Source organism: Nyctereutes procyonoides, unplaced genomic scaffold (genome assembly GCF_905146905.1).
Source record: "Nyctereutes procyonoides isolate TBG_1078 unplaced genomic scaffold, NYPRO_anot_genome, whole genome shotgun sequence".
NCBI lineage: Eukaryota > Metazoa > Chordata > Mammalia > Carnivora > Canidae > Nyctereutes > Nyctereutes procyonoides.
Window position 1 is genome coordinate 20,200,609 of NW_026575134.1, and position 19,724 is coordinate 20,220,332.

The 19,724-nt window shown below is 38.4% G+C and overlaps 1 protein-coding gene across 2 annotated transcripts in view; it reads right to left on the reverse strand.

Annotated features, from left to right (window-relative positions):
• Positions 1-19,724, reverse strand: part of SEMA3C (semaphorin 3C) — a 192,490-nt gene that overhangs the window by 13,350 nt on the left and 159,416 nt on the right. For both annotated transcript variants that reach the window (XM_055301023.1, XM_055301024.1), the window contains exons 13-15: positions 11,267-11,355; positions 7,548-7,589; positions 4,226-4,383 (exon numbers count right to left, since the gene is read on the reverse strand). In XM_055301023.1, coding sequence (XP_055156998.1) covers positions 4,226-4,383; positions 7,548-7,589; positions 11,267-11,355 — 289 coding nt within the window. The remainder of the gene's footprint in view (positions 1-4,225; positions 4,384-7,547; positions 7,590-11,266; positions 11,356-19,724) is intronic.

A 19,724-nucleotide genomic window follows, 5' to 3' on the forward strand; every position in this document is an offset into this window, starting at 1 on the left:
AGGTCCCTGATGCTTCCAGCTTTGTTCTTCTTCCTCAATATTGCTTTGGTTATATTGTGATTCCATACAAATTTTAGGATGTTCTAATCCAGTAGAAAATGTCATTAGAGTTTTGGTGGGGATTGTATTGAATCTGCAGGTTGCTTTGGGTAGTATGGCCATTATAGAAATACTCATTTTACTACTCCATGAATGTTATTTATCTTTCCATTTATTTGCGTCTTCAATTTCATCAATGTTTTGTAGTTCCAGTGTACAGGTCTTTCACCTCCTTGGTTAAATTTATTCCTAGGTATTTTATTCTCTTGATGCAATTGTAAATGGGATTGTTTTCTTAAATTCTCTTTCTGATAGCTCATTATTCATGTATAGAAATCCAACAGATTTTTGTGTACTCACTTTGTACCCTGCAACATCACTGAATTCATTTATTAGTTCTAACACCAAGCCAATGATACTTAGTTCCATACAAGGCATGATATTTCATAGTTTCAGCTGATTTTTCAGTTGATTGTAAGAATGTGATTAAGATCATGATTTGTAGGGAAGCCTGGATGGCTCAGTGGTTTAGTGCCTGCCTTCAACCCAGGGCGTGATCCTGGAGACCCGAGATCGAGTCCCACGTCGGGCTCCCTGCATGGAGCCTGCTTCTCCCTCTGCCTCTCTCTCTCTCTCTCTCTCTCTCTCTCTCACTCTCACTCTCACTCTCACTCTGTGTCTCTCATGAATAAATAAATAAAATCTTTAAAAAAATCGTGATCTGTAAAAAAAAAATCATGATTTGTGGCATTAGGATGACAATGTGAAATCTACCTTTATTGTTTTTTAAGATTTTATTTATTTATTCATGAGAGACACAGAGAGAGAGAGAGAGAGAGAGAGAGAGAGAGAGAGAGGCAGAGACACAGGCAGAGGGAGAAGCAGGCTCTACGCAGGGAGCCCAATGTGGGACTCGATCTCGGGACTCCAGGATCACATCCTGGAATGAAGGTAGGCGCTAAACCAACCAGGGGTCCCCTGGAATCTACCTTTAAATATGCATATTAGAAAGGATAACTGGGCTTGTAGTTAGAGGGAGACTATGAGGACAAATGAGTCAACTCATATTTTAGCAGAAATGTCTAAAACGTAAAAAAAATCTCAAATATGCAATGATAGTCTATATATAGTAGGGAATTTTACTTGAGAAATATTCTTTGTTTGTTGAATAAAAATGCTTGTTCACCAAAGCCAAGGTCTGGAAGTTCTGCAGGGAAGGAGTACTAATCTCCAATTCCTCCACGTTCTAGAAGAGGCTGGTAAGCCTAAAGGACCGTGGCAGTGTTCACTCTGTGATGTTCATATCACTTTCTTTCTTAGAAAGTGTGGTGCTTTGGCTGCGTTTAGCATTAAATCTGTTTAACAGATAGAATATTGCATTCCGGGTGTTAGATATGCCAACTTTTAGAACTCTTTCCCAAGAAAAATGTGTAGCCTTACAAGCAGTTATGGTAATAATCTGTAAATATCACTGCTGTTGTAATTAGGAGCGTAACACGACTATGGTTAAAAGTTGCCAGCAATGGCTACAAAAATCATTTAGTTGAGATTACATTTGGAATTTCCTTCCCTCATCCTTTGTGTCCAGGTTCAGATCTCCAGTGCAAGCAAAAGATCTCAGGGTAACGAGGTCCATAAATTTTATGTGAAAATCAAAAGAGCCTCTAGACTTCCTGCCTAGATCTTAAAATGACAAAGAAGGACATGAATCTTTGAACACAGATACTAAAAAATACTGTTTTAAAGAATGTGAGTTCTCTGCACATTTCATGTCTTTAAAAACAAAAAGACTTTCGAATTATCCAGCCCAGGCTGCACCTGTGTGCTCCAAATTCACATTTCTGTTTACTCAACCTCCCCACTTGAATGTCTACCTCACGGGCACTGTTGGCATCATCTTTCCCTCCACGTACCTGCTCCTCGCACAGTCTTACCTTTCTCAGGAAGTCACATCTGCATATGCTCGGTTCTGAGAACTTGGCTCATGCCTGAGTCCGCTATTTCTCTAACGTCCTACACGTAATACACCAGCACATTCTGTGAGCTCCCTCCGGGGTCAGACCACTCACGTTGCCACCTCCACCTCTGCCTTCCTGTGCGAGCCGTCCTACCTCACCTGGAACGTGCAATGCCCTCACTGCCTTGCGACTCCTCTCTCCTCTCTCCTCAGCCACTTCCTACCCCAGGGCTGCCATCTAGGCCAAACCAAACCAGATGGGCTTCTCAAAACCAAAGTCAAATCATATCACTCATGTGCTCAAAGGCCCTCAGTAGTTTTCCATTTCACTCTAAATAAAAGCCTTCAGGGAGGCCTGGGTGGCTCAGCGGTTGAGCGTCAGTCTTTGGCCCAGGGTGTGATCCCGGCTTTCCGAGATCGAGTCCCGCATCAGGCTCCCTGTGAGGAGCCTGCTTCTCTCTCTGCCTCTGTCTCTGCCTCTCCCTCTGTCTCTCATGAATAAATAAATAAAATCTTAAAAAAAAAAAAAGCCTTCAATGACTTACTAAGTCCTAAGTCAACTGTCATTCTGACCTCATTTCTTCCTTCCCTTTTTTTTTCTCATTCCATGACAGCTCCTATAGTCTTGGTGATGTTTCTTGAACAATCTTGACACACTCCACACTCCGGCTTTAAGGACTGCTGGTTCTTTTCTCTGGAATGTTATTCTCCAGTTAATGCCTTGGTGCCATTCCTCATCACGCTCAAGTCCTTGTTCAAATATCACACCCTCAGAAGGACCTCCCCTGGCCAACCCATTTACCATTGCCATTCCCTGCTTCCCAGCATCCCCTATGTCCCTTCTTTACCCTTTATAAAATTCATAGAGTTTATCATTATTTCATATACTAGGTTTCCTTATTTATTTATTTTCTGTCTTCTCCCTCTAGAATTTATTATCCCTCGGGGTAGGAATTTTTTGTCTTTTTGTGGATATTTTTCTTTTTTCTTTTTCTTTTTTTTTTTTTTTTGATATTTTTCATGTTATATGCCTAGCTCTATCTAGAACATTGCCTGGCAAATAATTGTCCCATGATAAAAAACTGTTGAACTTATAGATAAAAGTACCAGAACAATCTTGACATGCAGAAGTGCTACGGTTGCTTTAATCTGTCAAGGTCCTTAAAGGCCAATATCTCTAACAGAGCATAAAGAAGCTATAAACACCATCACCCTCGTGATTTTATTTGAAAATCAGTAGTGCTTCTGGCTGGTCCTATTTGCCTTCTCCTGTGGATTCTAATTTTGTTAGGTTTCGGCCCTGCCAGCCGCCATGACTGTAGATGGCTGAGTCTGGCTGTGATCCTGGCTGCCCCTAAAGTCTGCATTTCCTTTGTTCTATAATCTGTGTCACTACTGGTGGTCCCTTCCAATTGGTGGAAGTTGGTTCAGAGTTTCTCATCTAAATCTTTGCTTGAATAAAGGGCACTCAGCCTCAGGCTGCCTTACTCTCAATCTGACCAGCAAATAAGCCCTCACCATTTTAACAAGCAAGAGCGTGTCATCGAGGTTCTGAAAGCAATTCAGCCTACCTATTTTGGAGCAATGTTCCAGTTGCCTGAACTAGGACAAACACCTGAATATAGGAGAATTAAATGGCGCAGGGAAACCCTAGGAAGGCAGGATTTAATGAGATATAGAAGCATTTAAAAAGGGATCCCTGGGTGGCGCAGCGGTTTGGCACCTGCCTTTGGCCCAGGGTGCGATCCTGGAGACCTGGGATCGAATCCCACATCGGGCTCCCGGTGCATGGAGCCTGCTTCTCCCTCTGGCTGTGTCTCTGCCTCTCTCTCTCTCTGTGTGTGTGACTATCATAAATAAATAAAATTAAAAAAAAATAAAATGTTTAGAAGCATTTAAAAAAATCAGGCAATGTGAAGAATGTTAAATGCTGCTTGAAATATTTGATGGGTCACAGGGGGGAGTTGTGTTGCTAGAGAAGCTTTAAGAGGAGAAACCAATTTTTTGAAAGTACAGTATTCCCACATATCTGTGAGAATCTCAAGTTCTAAAGCACAGCCATTTACTTCATTCAATGACTACACATGATGCTAAATAAATCTACTACTTCTAGCACCATTTTTAAAGAGTACTGCAATAGAATTTTTTTTTTCTTTCTAATATTGTGGAGCCCTGCTCGATTGTCTGGTGACATCAATTTTGATTTTCAGCTGAATGTTTGGTACTCACCGCTTTCCAGTTGGGTAGAACCTAGAGCAAGAATGGCCATCCCAGGCACAGTAAGGGTCCCTTGCCAGGCAGCAGTCAGCACAGGCTGTACCGTAGATGTGGCATCGATGCAGAGACACTTGGGAAACCCCTTCATTGGAGCTCACATACAACTGTTGCTGTTGGAGGAATGATTATGATTTATTTCAGATGTGGACATTAAAAGAGGACTTTCAGCAGGAACACATTGTAATATATGTCTACACACTCTTAGATTCATTTTAAAATGGACTAAAAACAAGAAGCAAAGTACAAAGGGTATGAAAGCCAAAATAAATAGAATTTCCTAATGTTAATATGCCTATAATATTACCACTTTCCTGTTAAAAAAAATATTGGAGCCCTATGTAGAATGGCAATACATTTGAGACAGTGGGATTTATTGTTCTCTCAGATTTGAGCTAATATATTACAGATTTAAATTATGATGTTTGCTTTATTTTCTGAATGCACAAGGCAGCTTTCTTTTTCTTCAAATTTGGCAACCCACCACCCTGTACATTTGAAAAAGTCAAGTCTTAAATAAAGGGCATTTTTAAGTTTAGAAAAAAAGGCACACTGTTAGTATTAGGTAAATTAAAAAAACATTTTTCACATGCCTTTGAAAGTGACATATTACTCATTAGAGTAATTTTTAAATTACTTAGAAGAATATCTGTATTTATATTTAGGCATGTCTTAAACTTTCTGCGTGATCAAGTGGTCTTCAGCATCCTAAGTCATAATAAAGATTTCACTCTCTTTCATTTGTAGAGTATCAAGAACTTCTTATGATACTGCTCCAATTCTCTTATCCATGCTTAGATTGGTTCTCAGGAGTTGAAAGGATAAGTTTCTAACTGATGCTTATTTTAGAAAGAAGTGATACTGTATAATTCAGGTTAGTGAAGAATCTCTTAGCTGGAACTTGAATATATTCACATGTGCACACACAAACACAGAGACATCTATACATATTCACCTATATACAACTTAAAATTCAAATGAATACGAGCACCATTGGTCCACCGGGTTCTGGAGGCAGACTTCTGGCATTCCCAGCTCAATATGCTGTGTAACTTTTCTGAATCTCAGCTTCCTCTTTGGTGAAACTGGGATAATGTAGTACCTACCCCACTGAGTTGTTTTAAGAACTAAATGTAAGGGCTAACTCCACATTAAACGCTTAGAATAGTTTCTGACTCCTAAACACTCAATGAATGTTAAATAATATAGTAGAATAAATTACCAATTAACAAACTATCAGCTTATGCATTGCCAATTCTAATTAATCATTTGAATCACATCTCAGCCTACTGTTTAACAAAAAATATTTTATTCCGATCAATTAATTTTTCAGAAATTGGGCTGAAATTGGGCATTCAAACTATATTAAAAAAAACCCTGCACATTTTGACAATAATCATTTCTTTAGGAACATTTCTAATAAGTGTTTATTGAGTACATAAATAATATAATGAATGCATCATCTACATTAAATAAGGAATCTGTTATTTAAGGGAAGAAAACAGGTAATTTCACTCTAGAAATTACCTTTTATTAATCTAACTATTTTCTGCTGTATGGAATGCAAGAATAAATTAGGGAATAAAAAAGCATAAAATAGAAAATAAAATAATTTGAACACTAGGGAAGATACTAAATTCATGGCATTTAAATATACTTAGAATGCCACTGGCAATTTGTACTTCTTTCTCGCTGCAGGCATTATGTAGTATGCAGTTGTGCAAATGAGTTCCCCGAAACTCAAATAATTACCTACCTTGAATCTAATGATTGAAAGTAACATATTTAATTACAATATAAGTTGTTGAAGACAGATTTAATATTCAGGTTCTCCTGTGTGTATATGTGTGCTGCATATTGCAATTTAATGGAATGGATTATGAGCTCTGAGCATACCAGCTGGATTACAACTTGAATTGTGACATGTATCCCTGTAATCGTATACTGGACTACTCGGCCACACAAATGGCTCTGTCCATTTTTAATTTTGCTCCGATACTTTCTCTTTTCATTAAACTACTGTAAACAAGGAGCTTCCCTGCTGACTTCAAAGACTATTCTGACTTGGGATCAGTTCCCTAGGACATTGGGGGAAATGACGAATGGCTTCTTGTTACTTGGGAAAATGTTTGTTATGCACCATACAAACATTTTTACAGATGAGATCGTTAGCTCCATTGTACCCTATTTATTTTTCTTCATAAAATTGAGTCAAGTGAAAAGAGCACCAGACTGACTGTGGAATACTTCTTCATCTGTAACAGACCAAATAAGGTAAGGAACACTAACGTTATGTCATCAGTTGTGCTAACACTTAAAACCTTTATTCCATATTCCAAGAAAAATAAGTCTTGGGCTCTTTACACAGCAGTTACCAAGGACGTGCTTTATCCTAGGCAATTTATATAAATTAACTCATTTGTGAGAAAAGCATTACCTTGTAGAAGCAGAATCTTAGGTCAGTGAAATTTAAGGATTTATCCATAATTTATGGACAAGTCGGGATTCAAATGGATGTCCCTCCTGCTCTGAAGCCTACGACTCCACCCCTTAGAACTTTCTTCCAGAGAGAAGACCGTGGGGGCTGGAGAGGCATATGTGTTGCACAGGTAGAGATTGGGTTTAGGCTTTTCCTTTTTGTGATCCCTGTGTATTTGCATGTGCAGGCACGAATTAGAAGATGAAACATTTCTGATAATCATGGCCAAACATTTCTTCCCTCAAACCCGAATCCTTATAAGGCTTAGACTTGAGACATTCAGATTTTTTTTAATGACATGTATAAACTCTAAGAAATAGTACTTCCTTAGAAATAAGCATAAAAGAATGCATTGCACATTTCAAACATGTGAGAGCAACAGGAACTCAGAAGAAGACTGATTAGTCATTCCAAGCCCCTGAGAATGTTGGTGATGCTACAGCAGTAGGCCGAACATTACACCAAATTCTTCATTCAAAAAAGATCATTTTTATTTTGGTTGGCTTCACACACTGTAATATTTGAGAATATATGATATACAAAATGTTGGAAGATCTTACTGTATATATTTAAATATTCGGCTCTTCTGGTTTTTTTTTTTACAAAATAGACCTATTTTGTCTTCGATTAATAGCTTGTAAATTACGCATCAAAATTAAAGGTGACTTTGTGGTATATGGTAAGTCATATTAATTATTTTTCTAATACAAAAATCAATTTTTCTAAAATTACAAAATACATTTTTCATAATAGCAAAAATTTTCACAGGTAAAGGAAACAAAAATGCGGTTGTCTTACCTTTTTGGATGAAATTTTCATTGTTGTTATAGGAGCATGATTCTGAAAAATAAAAAAAAAAACATTGTTAGCTGTTCAAATAATCCTTTAAAAATATTTGCATTAAAAATGTTCTCTTTTCTGTTAAAATTCTGGAAATCGTCATGTCTCTATATATGCACATATACTTTCAAGGTTTAGCAATACTTGTCCCTAAAGTACATTTCCTCTGTTGGGAGTAAGGATGGCTTGTCATACAAATATATGCCCATTTGTTTCTTAAAGTAGTAATTATAACACATTATCAATACAGTTGTTAGGGAAAAAATGAAAACCTGAGAAATTTGGAAGAACTGAAAAAATTGTATCTCGGTATATGGAATCCAATGAATAAAACTTAAGCTTGGCTGGGGGTAAGATGCTGTGGAACGGACCCCAGGTTATGCCTCCACAACACAAGCACTATGCATAAAATGCTACCGTGCACCAGCCAAATGTTGCTTTGGAAAGATGTATTAGCCTGAATCACACTTATTAATTCTCCCGCTGCAAACAAAGAAATACTGTTAGAAAATGTCCTCTTTGATAAATGTGAATTAGTGAAAGCATCTATGAATTTTCTGAAATAGTGATCGTTTTTGAAAGTCACTCTATTCATAAACTTTACTTCTTAAATATTATTAGTTCCTTTAAAAAATCAGACTTGTGATAACCTGATCAAAACCTGTGAAGTTTTATTCGAATAACTCAAGTGAGAGCAAGCTCTCAAAATTAACTCTACCTACAATCATTTCATGTTCTGCAAGTGTGTGTTCTTACACACATTTAAAAGAGAAAATACTGTTATTATCTAAACACTCACTTGCAACAGGTTTTGATCACTGCTTAGAAATACACACACACACGAAAAAAATAAAAGTATTGCAATTTATATCCACCTGGGCTATTACTGATAGCTGTACCTCCAATTCAAGTTAAGGTGGAGGAAGTTGGAAGTCTTTTCAGAAAATATTCTGAATTTATTTTAATCCAGAGGATTAAAAGAAGAGATTAAGGCTCTGCACTCTATAAAAACAAAGTGTCTGGTTTTTAAAAGTGACCTTGTGATTTCCGCAATATATCAGTGTGACACTTCCCTAAGGAATCTGTTTCCATGCAAATGCATTATTTCCTCAGGTGCTAATCACAGTGTATCATACACACCCAGTTATTTTTATCTCACTTCAGAAAATATGACATAAACACCATGTTGAAGACAGTAAGTGATTATTTGGCAACTGTGTCTCTCAGTTCAGCTGTATCAATCACTGGCACACGTGTCCTCAAGAAAACCTCAACTTTTTTAGCCTCTCTCTTGGGCTGATGTCCCCTACGAGCATTTGGACTGACTCTGTTTTTCCACGGAGAGTTTATTCTTCTTGATGATAACACTAGCATAACTCACATAACAGACCATAAGTAGTTAGCACATGATCAGAGTGACTCACATTTCTTTAAGAGCTTTCCATAACTTACATGTTTGGGTTTGTGTCAAACTCACTTAATGTTTTCTGATTATCAAAAAATGACATTTCAGCTTTAAAAATGAAGTTGTGCAATATGGCATTTTTGCTCCCCTCAAGCGAACTCCAGAATAAGGTACTTTATGTTATTTTGGCCAGCCAAGGTGTCTGTATTGAATTGAATGAGGAAAAACTATTTTGTATATAATGCAATTTCAGTTAATCTAGTGAAACCATCGATTCCTTGATAAAGGAAGGCATAGAAAAAGTATTTGAATGTACATAGTTAACGTCTTATAAGCACAATATTAACACACTAATCACAAAGAACCTTATGCCAAAGTGAGTCTAGCATTAAAAATTGCAAATGTAATAACATACTGGAAAATTTTTCCAGAGTCCCTCAGATTTCATTTGGTTACATTTAAAAAATATTTCTTTACATTTAAAATGTATTCGCATAGTCTGAAAAATATGCATCTTGATCACTTATATGCTTATAAATTCAATAATTTTGGTGACTGTGGGAACATGTGGGACCTAAGCAAAGCAACTTACTGAACAAGCAATAGTCTGCTCCTGGGAGTCCTCAAGTGCTAATTTTACTCAGATAAAGGCTGACTGGTCTTTTGATGTCCCTGGGTCATTTTGTTTGTTTGTTTTGTTTTGTTGTTGTTTTTAGTTTTTATTTCATAATCAGAAACTTAACTCTGCAATCTAGCTAGACTTAGAAAGGAATAAGGAAAATACAGAACCCACAGAACTGCAGCCAAAGCACCAAGACTGCAGGATCTTTCGAGCAGACTGGGGTAAAGGGGTGCTCCCCTGAGCTACAGAAGGAAGAGCCTAGTAGTTAAGAAAAAACAGGAGTCAGATTTAGTAGATTTGCCCACAGTCAGCAATGGTGATCTTCTTGTTGGTCTTGCCGTTCGTTCTTGGACCCAAAGTGGTCCACGGCTTCCCTCATATTCCTGCCCTCTCTCACCTTGCCAAAGACCACATGCCTGTCATGCAACCGTTGAGTCTTGTCTGTGCAGATGAAAAACTGGAAACCATTTGTGTTGGGCCTAGTATTTGCCACAGACAAGGTGCCAGGACCCATGTGCTTCAGACGAAATTCTCATCATCAAACTTTTCCCCATAGATGGACTTGCTGCCAGTGCCATCATGGTGTGTGAAGCCACCCACGCTGGCACATAAATCCTGGAATAATCCTGAAAAAGCAGCCATCTTTATAACCAAATCCTTTCTCCCCAGTGCTCAGAGCACTCAAGTTCTCTGCTGCTTTTGAAACTTTGCAAACAGCTTGAAGAAGATGCAGCCCAAGGGCTCAGGGTTCATGGTGATGTCAAAGAACCCAGTGCTTTTGACCAAGGGCCGCAGCTCTGCCCTAAGTATGTTTGCAACCCTAGTGGCTCCTCTGGCTGTGTTTTATCCATCTTTCCAAATGTTTATCAGAGAAATCACTTGAACTACAATGGCTTACATCTTAAGGAGAGAAGGGTGTGCATGACACCACAGATCTGCTTCCCCCCCCTCCCCCCAGGTTACAGACACATGAGGAATAGGTACTCGACACTGAGCAGGTGATGCCTTACAGGACTGAACTGCCCTGTGTGCCTTTTTGTTGGTGTTGTGCATTGTTTTGCTTTCTTCTTCTTTTTGTTAAACCCAAATTTAAGAACAAAGGGAAGAACAAGGAAATCTGAAGCTCAGCAGAACATGAAATTTTGAGTGGTAAAGAGACAACATTTGTTTTATGTAACTTGAGTGACATTTGAGTTGAAAGCAATAAAACAAGAAAAAACAAAGCAGTTTTTCTTAAAATTCTTGCACAAAAAAAACATGAGAAAGTTTATCTAACAATCAATAATGTAAAGCATTTGGGCTTTAGTGGCTTGTGAAGCAAATGATAAAAGCCCTTCGCCGGCAAATCTTTTAGACCCTGACCATAAGAAATCATTTATAAAAATAATGATGACCAAAATTCTTCGAGTTGTGATAATAGCTGAAAAAAACGAATCTTTTAATGTTAAGATAACTTGAAATGTTAAAAAAGGAAAACTTCAGAAATTATTTGTTCTGTATGTCTCATTTTATCTGGTGTTTCCTACCCTCAAAAACTTAGGATATTTATTTGATCTTTTATCAAATATTTTTTTCCTCCCAAGTGGCCCTAAGATTAAAGATTTCCATCCATCATGCACGTTCTAAGATTAATAGAAGAGATGCTCAAACCTTAAAGACTTCTAACTCCTCCAGAATGAGTTCACCCCTGGCAGAGCTGTTAGCAGGAAGGACAACCACCTTTTGCACAGTGCCTCGATCTAAACCAAAAGAAAAAAAACAAAAACCAAAAAACAATAAGATGCAGGAAAGAAAGACATTTAAACATATGACCACTTACTTAGCATTTAGAATACTACTTATGTACTATTTAGTCATTAAAACGAGACTGTATATATTTAGCTATATTCCAAATCTCATATGTTTAAATTGAGATTATATATAATTAAAAATGAACTAGCAGGGACATCTTATATTTTGTAATTATTTGGTACAGTCATAACTATAAGAGAAGAAGAAGAAGAGTATGTCCAAGTGTCTTTTTTTTTAAGATTTTATTTATTTATTCATAAGAGACACAGAAAGAGGCAGAGACACAGGCAGAGGGAGAAGCAGGCTCCACGCAGTGAGCCTGATGTGGGACTCAATCTCAGGACTCTAGGGTCATGCCCTGGGCCAAAGGCAGATGCTCAGCTACTGAGCCAACCGGGTGCCCTTGTCCAATTGCCTTATAAAGTCATAAATTCTGTTTCTGAACTATGTGTGTATCCTTCAAATATTAATACATAATTTTAAGTTTGGCCCTTAAGAATATTACTTAAATCTTCAAACCAACATTATAAAGTGACAGTCTCATGTTTTGGATAACCTTGGCACATGATGATTTGATTATCTGAGAAAAAAATATTATTACAAATGAATTTTTATGGTAATTGTATTACAAACACTAGAATTAGAAACTTAGATTCGATCTGTAGCTGTGAGAGATTTCAAAGTAAAATGTTTTACCTACAATTTGAAATAATTTTCTTTTTTTTAAATTTTTATTTATTTATGATAGTCAGAGAGAGAGAGAGAGAGAGAGAGAGGCAGAGACATAGGCAGAGGGAGAAGCAGGCGCCATGCACCGGGAGCCCAATGTGGGATTCGATCCCGGGTCTCCAGGATCGCGCCCTGGGCCAAAGGCAGGCGCCAAACCGCTGCGCCACCCAGGGATCCCTGAAATAATTTTCAAAGTAGAAATATAACTGTGGTCTCAGATCAATTGTGGACACCTATTCACAGAATAATTCCACTGTTTTTACATCTATACACACTCACTTGGGAAATTTTTTTGGATATTCTTAAAATTCAGGGAAAAGTATGAAATTAGATGGTCCAAATAAACTTAAGCAAACACAAAAATTTACTTATAGTTCCAATGAGATTGCCAAAAACAGAGATGCCCAATAAATGTAATACAAGCAGAAAATATAATTTATGCCAGTATTTTTAGTTAAGATAGTTTTACATGTCACTTGAACATCTACCTTCTAGGTATGTAATTTTGCCACTCTACCAACCATGTACATTTTAGGCTTAAAGGAAACTAGTTGAGAATTGATGATGTGGGGTTAAAGCAAATGTGTAAATTATTTGATAAAGTAAAAATATATTTCCTCACCAAAGTATGTTTCTATTACAATAATTAACGAGCTCTATCATAAATATCAAGTCATTACTTTTAAGTATGAGCATGTAACTAAGAGTATATAATTTGGAAAGATGCATTATCATCAACAGATACTGGACCATGGTTATATTCTGTTAAGAAACATCAATAAGAGTTCATTTGAGAGATGCCTGGGCGGCTTAGTGGATTAAACAACAGACTCTTGATTTCCGCTCGGGTCTTGATCTCAGGGTTGTGAGAACGAGACCCATGTTGGGCTCTATGCTGAGCATGGATTCTGCTTGGGATTCTCTGATTTCTCTCTGCCCCTACCCCCCCCCCACAATTCCTCTCTAAAATGAAAAAAAGGAAGAAAAAGAAAGAAAGAAAGAAAGAAAGAAAGAAAGAAAGAAAGAAAGAAAGAGAAAGCCTATTTCACATTTACATTTTGTATCCTATGAGCCCTAACTGAAAGATTCAAAATAATTCTTATTTTTAAAATAACCTCTACATCTAATGTGGGGCTTGAATTTATGACCCCGAGATTAAGAGTCAGATGTGTTACTGACTAAGCCAGCCAGGTGTCCCTCAAAATAATTCCTAATAAAAAATAAACTCTACTTTAAAATGTCACCAACTAAAAAATTAAAACCTACTAAATAATAATAAATATAAACAGAAGAACAAGACTTAGATTTTTTGCCAGAACAATTCCTAAACCCTATGAGGATAAAAAGTGTGTGTATCTGATATTAGAAGTTTCAAACTATGCTCTATAACTTAAAATGCATTTCTTATCCCATATTCAAAAGTAAATAATCTCAAAGCATTGAAAGCGCTAGGTATAATTAAAACACTTTGAAATGTCTCTTTTTTACTGATCAGTTTCCTTAGGATCAGCCCGGGTAACAATTTGTACTATTTTTCTTGTAAGATAAGTAGCACATGTATAAATTTGAAGGGAAAAAAATATTTGGGGATGTTGTGCAAGACACGTCACAATTAAAATGGATGAATGTGGTTGCAGGTGTTCCCTAATTTCTATTAGCAATTCATCACCAAGGACCTTGGAAACGTCTAAGGAAATAAAATACATGAAAAACCCTACATTGAAAGCTTTGAAATTATGACAGCTAGGGCAAGATCTGTGTCTTATTGTGTGTGCACTGTGTGCGTGCGCGCCCATGTGCATATGTGTGTGAAGAACGAGGGCATAAAACCATCTTTGTCTTAGGTCATGTTATCATAAACATTATATTCTTTTCATTTCTTTTAAAAGGTCACAACAGAGTTTTATGGTTCCCTGCTGCAGTTTGTAAGGATCACTGGCACTTTCCGTGACAGCGGTGACCCATGTCTTGAGCAGAGAATGAGCAGAAACTGTGTATGATCAGTTAAAATAAAACTGCAAGAAAGGGAATCTTGACTACAGGGATTCCCAAAGATAAAGCTATCAGCTCTGGAAAAAAAAAAAAGTATTCTCAAATTAGACAACAGGCTCCTGTTTTTAACCTAATGTTTTAACTTAACTATGAGAGCAGTATTTCACACAAATCATCATTTCTTTTGAAAGAAGCAACAACAAACATACTTTATTCATGCATTTATGAAATATTACCCCCAAAAGCAGCTATAAAAAGAGACTAATAAAAAGATAATGCATTACTTGATTTTGACTCATTGCAAAAAAGCAAGAACACTCCTTTTATTTATTGCTTGTCTTTCTATTCAGTTTTGTTTTGTTTTGTTTTGCTGGTAATGATGACTGGATTCCCCTTTCTTTTAAGACCATCAAGGATAAAAATATATTTTTCTACCTAGTAAAACTGGATGTCAACTTATCTGAAACTCTTGCAAAAATATGTTACTTTCAGTATTGGTGACACTTCTACTTGAAAATCAAGTTTAAATAAAACCATAGAAATGCAAAATCCCCAAATTGGAGCACGTAACTGTTGAATGCCTAGCATGTGCCTGGTTCTACCATAAAAATGTGTCATTGAATTCTGACTTTCGGGGGGCGGGGCAAGCAGGTGGGGGGGCAGGGGGACAAGGGCCCGGCCACACGCACCTGCTGCGGCCCAAACAGCTCGGAGGCGGGGAAAATAAAAAAAAAATAGGGAAGAGGGGTCCCGGGAGGAGCAGGGCTACAGGGGCAGAGCCGGGGGACGGGAGAGCCCCGCCCTGAGGCCCAGACAGCGGGGGCCGCACTCAACTGGGAGCCCGGCAGGATGCTGGGGGGGGGGCGGCCCCAGGTCCTGGGGTCACCAAGACAGGGGCCTCATGGGTCCACAGCTCCCCCTGAGCCCGGCACCAGGCCGGGTAGGAAGCAGGGCATCTCCCCAGGTGCACACACCTGAGAGTCAGTACAGCAGCCCCCCCCTGCCAAGACCCCCTAGAAAGACAGGGGAAGAGCCAGATGTGGACCCAGAAACGCTGGAAAGCTCCAGGGGAAGGCGAGGGATTTACAGTTTATAGAACCAGAGGGTCCCCCTCTTTTTTTTTTTCCTTTTTTCAGTACAACTCGCTTTTCTATCAGACTGTAAATTTCCAATTTTTTTTTCTTTTCCCACCTTAACTAGAATATTTTCCCAGTTCTTTATTTTTAAGATTCTTCCTTTTTGACTTTCATATTTCTACAACTACAGGTCTTAGATATATTTTCCACATCTGGATTCCCTTCAACATACTCAATTTTGGGAGATATACGAGATATGTTTTTTGTTTGTTTGTTTGTTTTGTGTTTTCTGTTTTCTCTGTCTCGTTTTGTTCTTCAATGGTGAAGTTAGTACCTTCTAAAACACGACCAGCACACACCCGGAACCCAGGGGAACACTGCTCTGGGTCACTATGAGAGATTATATTCTCTCTCCCTTCCCATTTTAAAAGGCCAAGAATCCCAAAGAAGAAGAGAAAAAAGAAAAAAAGAGAAAAAATGAGAAAAAAAAGGCTCAGGGTTTCAGACTGGATAAACAGCAAGACCCATCTATATGCTGTCTAAAAGAGACTCATTTTAGACCTAAGGACACCATCAGCCTGAAAATGAAAGGTTGGAGAACCATTTACCATTCAAATGGTCCTCAAAAGAAAGCTGGGGTAGCAATCCTCATATCAGGTAAGTTAAAGTTTATGCCAAAGACTGTAGTAAGAGATGAAGAGGGACACTATATCATACTTAAAGGATCTGTCCAACAAAAGGACAATCATGAATATTTATGCCCCTAATGTGGGAGCTGCCAAGTATATCAATCAATTAATAACCAAAGTAAAGACATACTTGGATAATAATACACTAATACTGGGAGACTCCAACATGGCACTTTCTGCAAATGACTGATTTTCTAAGCACAGTATCACCAAAGAAACAAGAGCTTTAAATGGTACACTGGACTGGATGGATTTCACGGGTATTTACAGAAGTTTGCATCCAAACACAACTGAATACACATTCTTTTCAAGTGCACATGGTACTTTCTCCAGAATAGACCACATACTGGGTCACAAATCCGGTCTCAACCGATAACAAAAGATTGGGATTATTCCCTGCATATTTTGAGACCACAATGCTTTGAAACTAGAACTCAGTCACAAGAAGACATTTGGAAGAAACTCAAACACGTGGGGGTTAAAGAGCATCCTGATAAAAAAAAAATGAATGGGTCAACCAGAAAATTAGAGAAGAATTAAAAAGATTCATGGAAACTAATGAGAATGAAGATACAACCATTTGAAATCTTTGGGATACAGCAAAAGCAGTCCTAAGAGGGAAATACATCACAATACAAGCCTCTCTCATAAAGTTGGAAAAACTTCAAATACACAAGCTAACCTCCCACCTAAAGGAACTGGAGAAAGAACAGCAAGTAAAACCTATACCAATGGGCAGCCCGGATGGCTCAGTGGTTTAGCACTGCCTTCAGCCCAGGGCATGATCCCAGAGTCCGGGATCGAGTCCCACTTCGGGCTCCCTGCATGGAGCCTGCTTCTCCCTCTGCTTGTGTCTGTGCCTCTCTCTCTCTTTCTCCCTCTCTCTCTGTCTCTCATGAATAAATAAATAAAATATTAAAAAAAAAACCTACACTAAGCAGAATAAGAGAGTTAATTAAGATCCAAGCAGGACTCAATGAAATAGAGACCAGAAGAACTGTGGAACAGATCAATAAAACCAGAAGTTGGTTCTTTGAAAGAATGAATAAGATAGACAAATCATTAGCCAGCCTTATTAAAAAGAAAAAAAAAAGACTCAAATGAATAAAATCATGAATGAAAAAGGAGGGATCATAACCAATACCAAGGAAATACAAACGATTTTAAAAACATATTATGTGCAGCTATATGAGAATAAATTAGACAATCTAGAAGAAACGGATGCATTTCTGGAAAACCACAAACTACCGCAATTGGAACAGGAAGACATAGAAAGCCTGAACAGGCCAATAACCAGGGAGGAAATTGAAGCAGTCATCAAAAACCTCCCAGACACAAAAGTCCGGGGTCAGATGGCTTCCCAGGGGAATTCTATCAACATTTAGAGAACAAACAACACCTATTCTACTAAAGCTGCTCCGAAATATAGAAAGGGATGGAATATTTCCAAACTCGTTCTATGAGGCCAGCATCACCTTAATTCCAAAACCAGACAAGACCCCACCAAAAAGGAGAATTATAGACCAATATCCCTGATGAAAACAGATGCAAAAATTCTCACCAAGATACTAGCCAATAGGATCCAACAATACATTAAGAAGATTATCCACCATGACCAAGTGGGATTTATCTCCGGGATGCAAGGTTGGTGCAACACTCGTAAAGCAATCAATGTGATAGATCATATCAATAAGAGAAAAAACAAGAACCATAGGATCCTCTCAATGGATGCAGAGAAAGCATTTGACAAAATACGGCATCCATTCCTGATCAAAACTCTTCAGAGTGTAGGGACAGAGGGAACATTCCTCAACATCTGAAAAGCCATCTACAAAAAGCCCACAGCAAATATCATTCTCAATGGGGAAACACTGGGAGCCTTTCCCTTAAGATCAGGAACAAGACAGGGATGTCCACTCTCACCACTGCTGTTCAACATAGTACTAGAAGTCCTCGCCTCAGCAATTAGGCAACAAAAAAATAAAAAGCATTCATATTGGCAAAGAAGAAGTCAAACTCTCCCTCTTCGCAGATGACATGATACTATACATAGAAAACCCAAAAGTCTCCACCCCAAGATTGCTAGAACTCATACAGCAATTTGGTAGCGTGGCAGGATACACAATCAATGCCCAGAGATCAGTGGCATTTCTATACACTAACAATGAGACTGAAGAAAGAGAAATTAAGGAGTCAATCCCATTTACAATTGCACCCAAAAGCATAAGATACCTAGGAATAAACCTAACCAAAGAGGTAAAGGATCTATACCCTAAAAACTACAGAACGCTTCTAAAAGAAATTGAGGAAGACACAAAGAGATGGAAAAATATTCCCTGCTCATGGATTGGAAGAACTAATATTGTGAAAATGTCTATGCTACCCAGGGCAATGTACATGTTCAAAGAAATCCCTATCCAAATACCAGGGACTTTCTTCATAGAGTTGGAACAAATCATCTTAAGATTTGTGTGGAATCAGAAAAGACCCTGAATAGCCAGGGGAATATTGAAAAAGAAAACCAGAGCCGGGGGCACCACAATGCCAGATTTCAGGTTATACTACAAAGCTGTGGTCATCAAGACAGTGTGGTACTGGCACAAACACAGACACATAGATCAATGGAACAGAATAGAGAACCCAGACATGGGACCTCAACTCTATGGTCAACTAGAGCAGGAAAGACTATCCACTGGAAAAAGGACAGTCTCTTCAATAAATGGTGCTGGGAAAATTGCACAGCCACATGCAGAAGAATGAAACTAGACCATTCTCCTACACCAGACACAAAGATAACTCAAAATGGATGAAAGATCTAAATGTGAGACAAGATTCCATCAAAATCCTAGAGGAGAACACAGGCAACACCCTTTTTGAGCTTGGCCACAGTAACTTCTTGCAAGATACATCCATGAAGGCAAGGGAAACAAAAGCAAAAATGAATTATTGGGACTTAATCAGGATAAAAAGCTTCTGCACAGCAAAGAAACAGTCAACAAAACTAAAAGACAGAATGGGAGAAGATATTTGTAATGACATATCAGATAAAGGGCTAGGATCCAAGATCTATAAAGAACTTATTAAACTCAACACCAAAGAAACAAACAATCCAGTCATGAAATGGGCAGAAGACATGAACAGACATTTCACCAAAGTAGACCTACACATGGCCAATAAGCACATGAGGAAATGCTCCGCATCATTTGCCATCAGGGAAATACAAATCAAAACCACAATGAGATACCACCTCACACCAGTGAGAATGGGGAAAATTAACAAGACAGGAAACAACAAGTGTGGGAGAGAATGTGGAGAAAGGGGAACCCTCTGCACTGTTGGTGGGAATGTGAACTGGTGCAGCCACTCTGGAAAACTGTGTGGAGGTTCCTCAAAGAGTTAAAAAATAGAGCTACCCTATGACCCAGCAATTGTACTGCTGGGGATTTACCCCAAAGAGAGAGATGCAGTGAAAACCGGGACACCTGCACCCCGATGTTCACAGCAGCAATGTCCACAATAGCCAAACCGTGGAAGGAGCCTCGGTGTCCATCGAAATATGAATGGATAAAGAAGATGTGGGGGATCCCTGGGTGGCGCAGCGGTTTGGCGCCTGCCTTTGGTCCAGGGCGCGATCCTGGAGACCCGGGATCGAGTCCCACTTCGGGCTCCCTGCATGGAGCCTGCTTCTCCCTCTGCTTGTGTCTGTGCCTCTCTCTCTCTCTCTCCCTCTCTCTCTGTCTCTCATGAATAAATAAATATTTAAAAAAAAAAAACCTACACTAAGCAGAATAAGAGAGTTAATTAAGATTCAAGCAGGACTCAATGAAATAG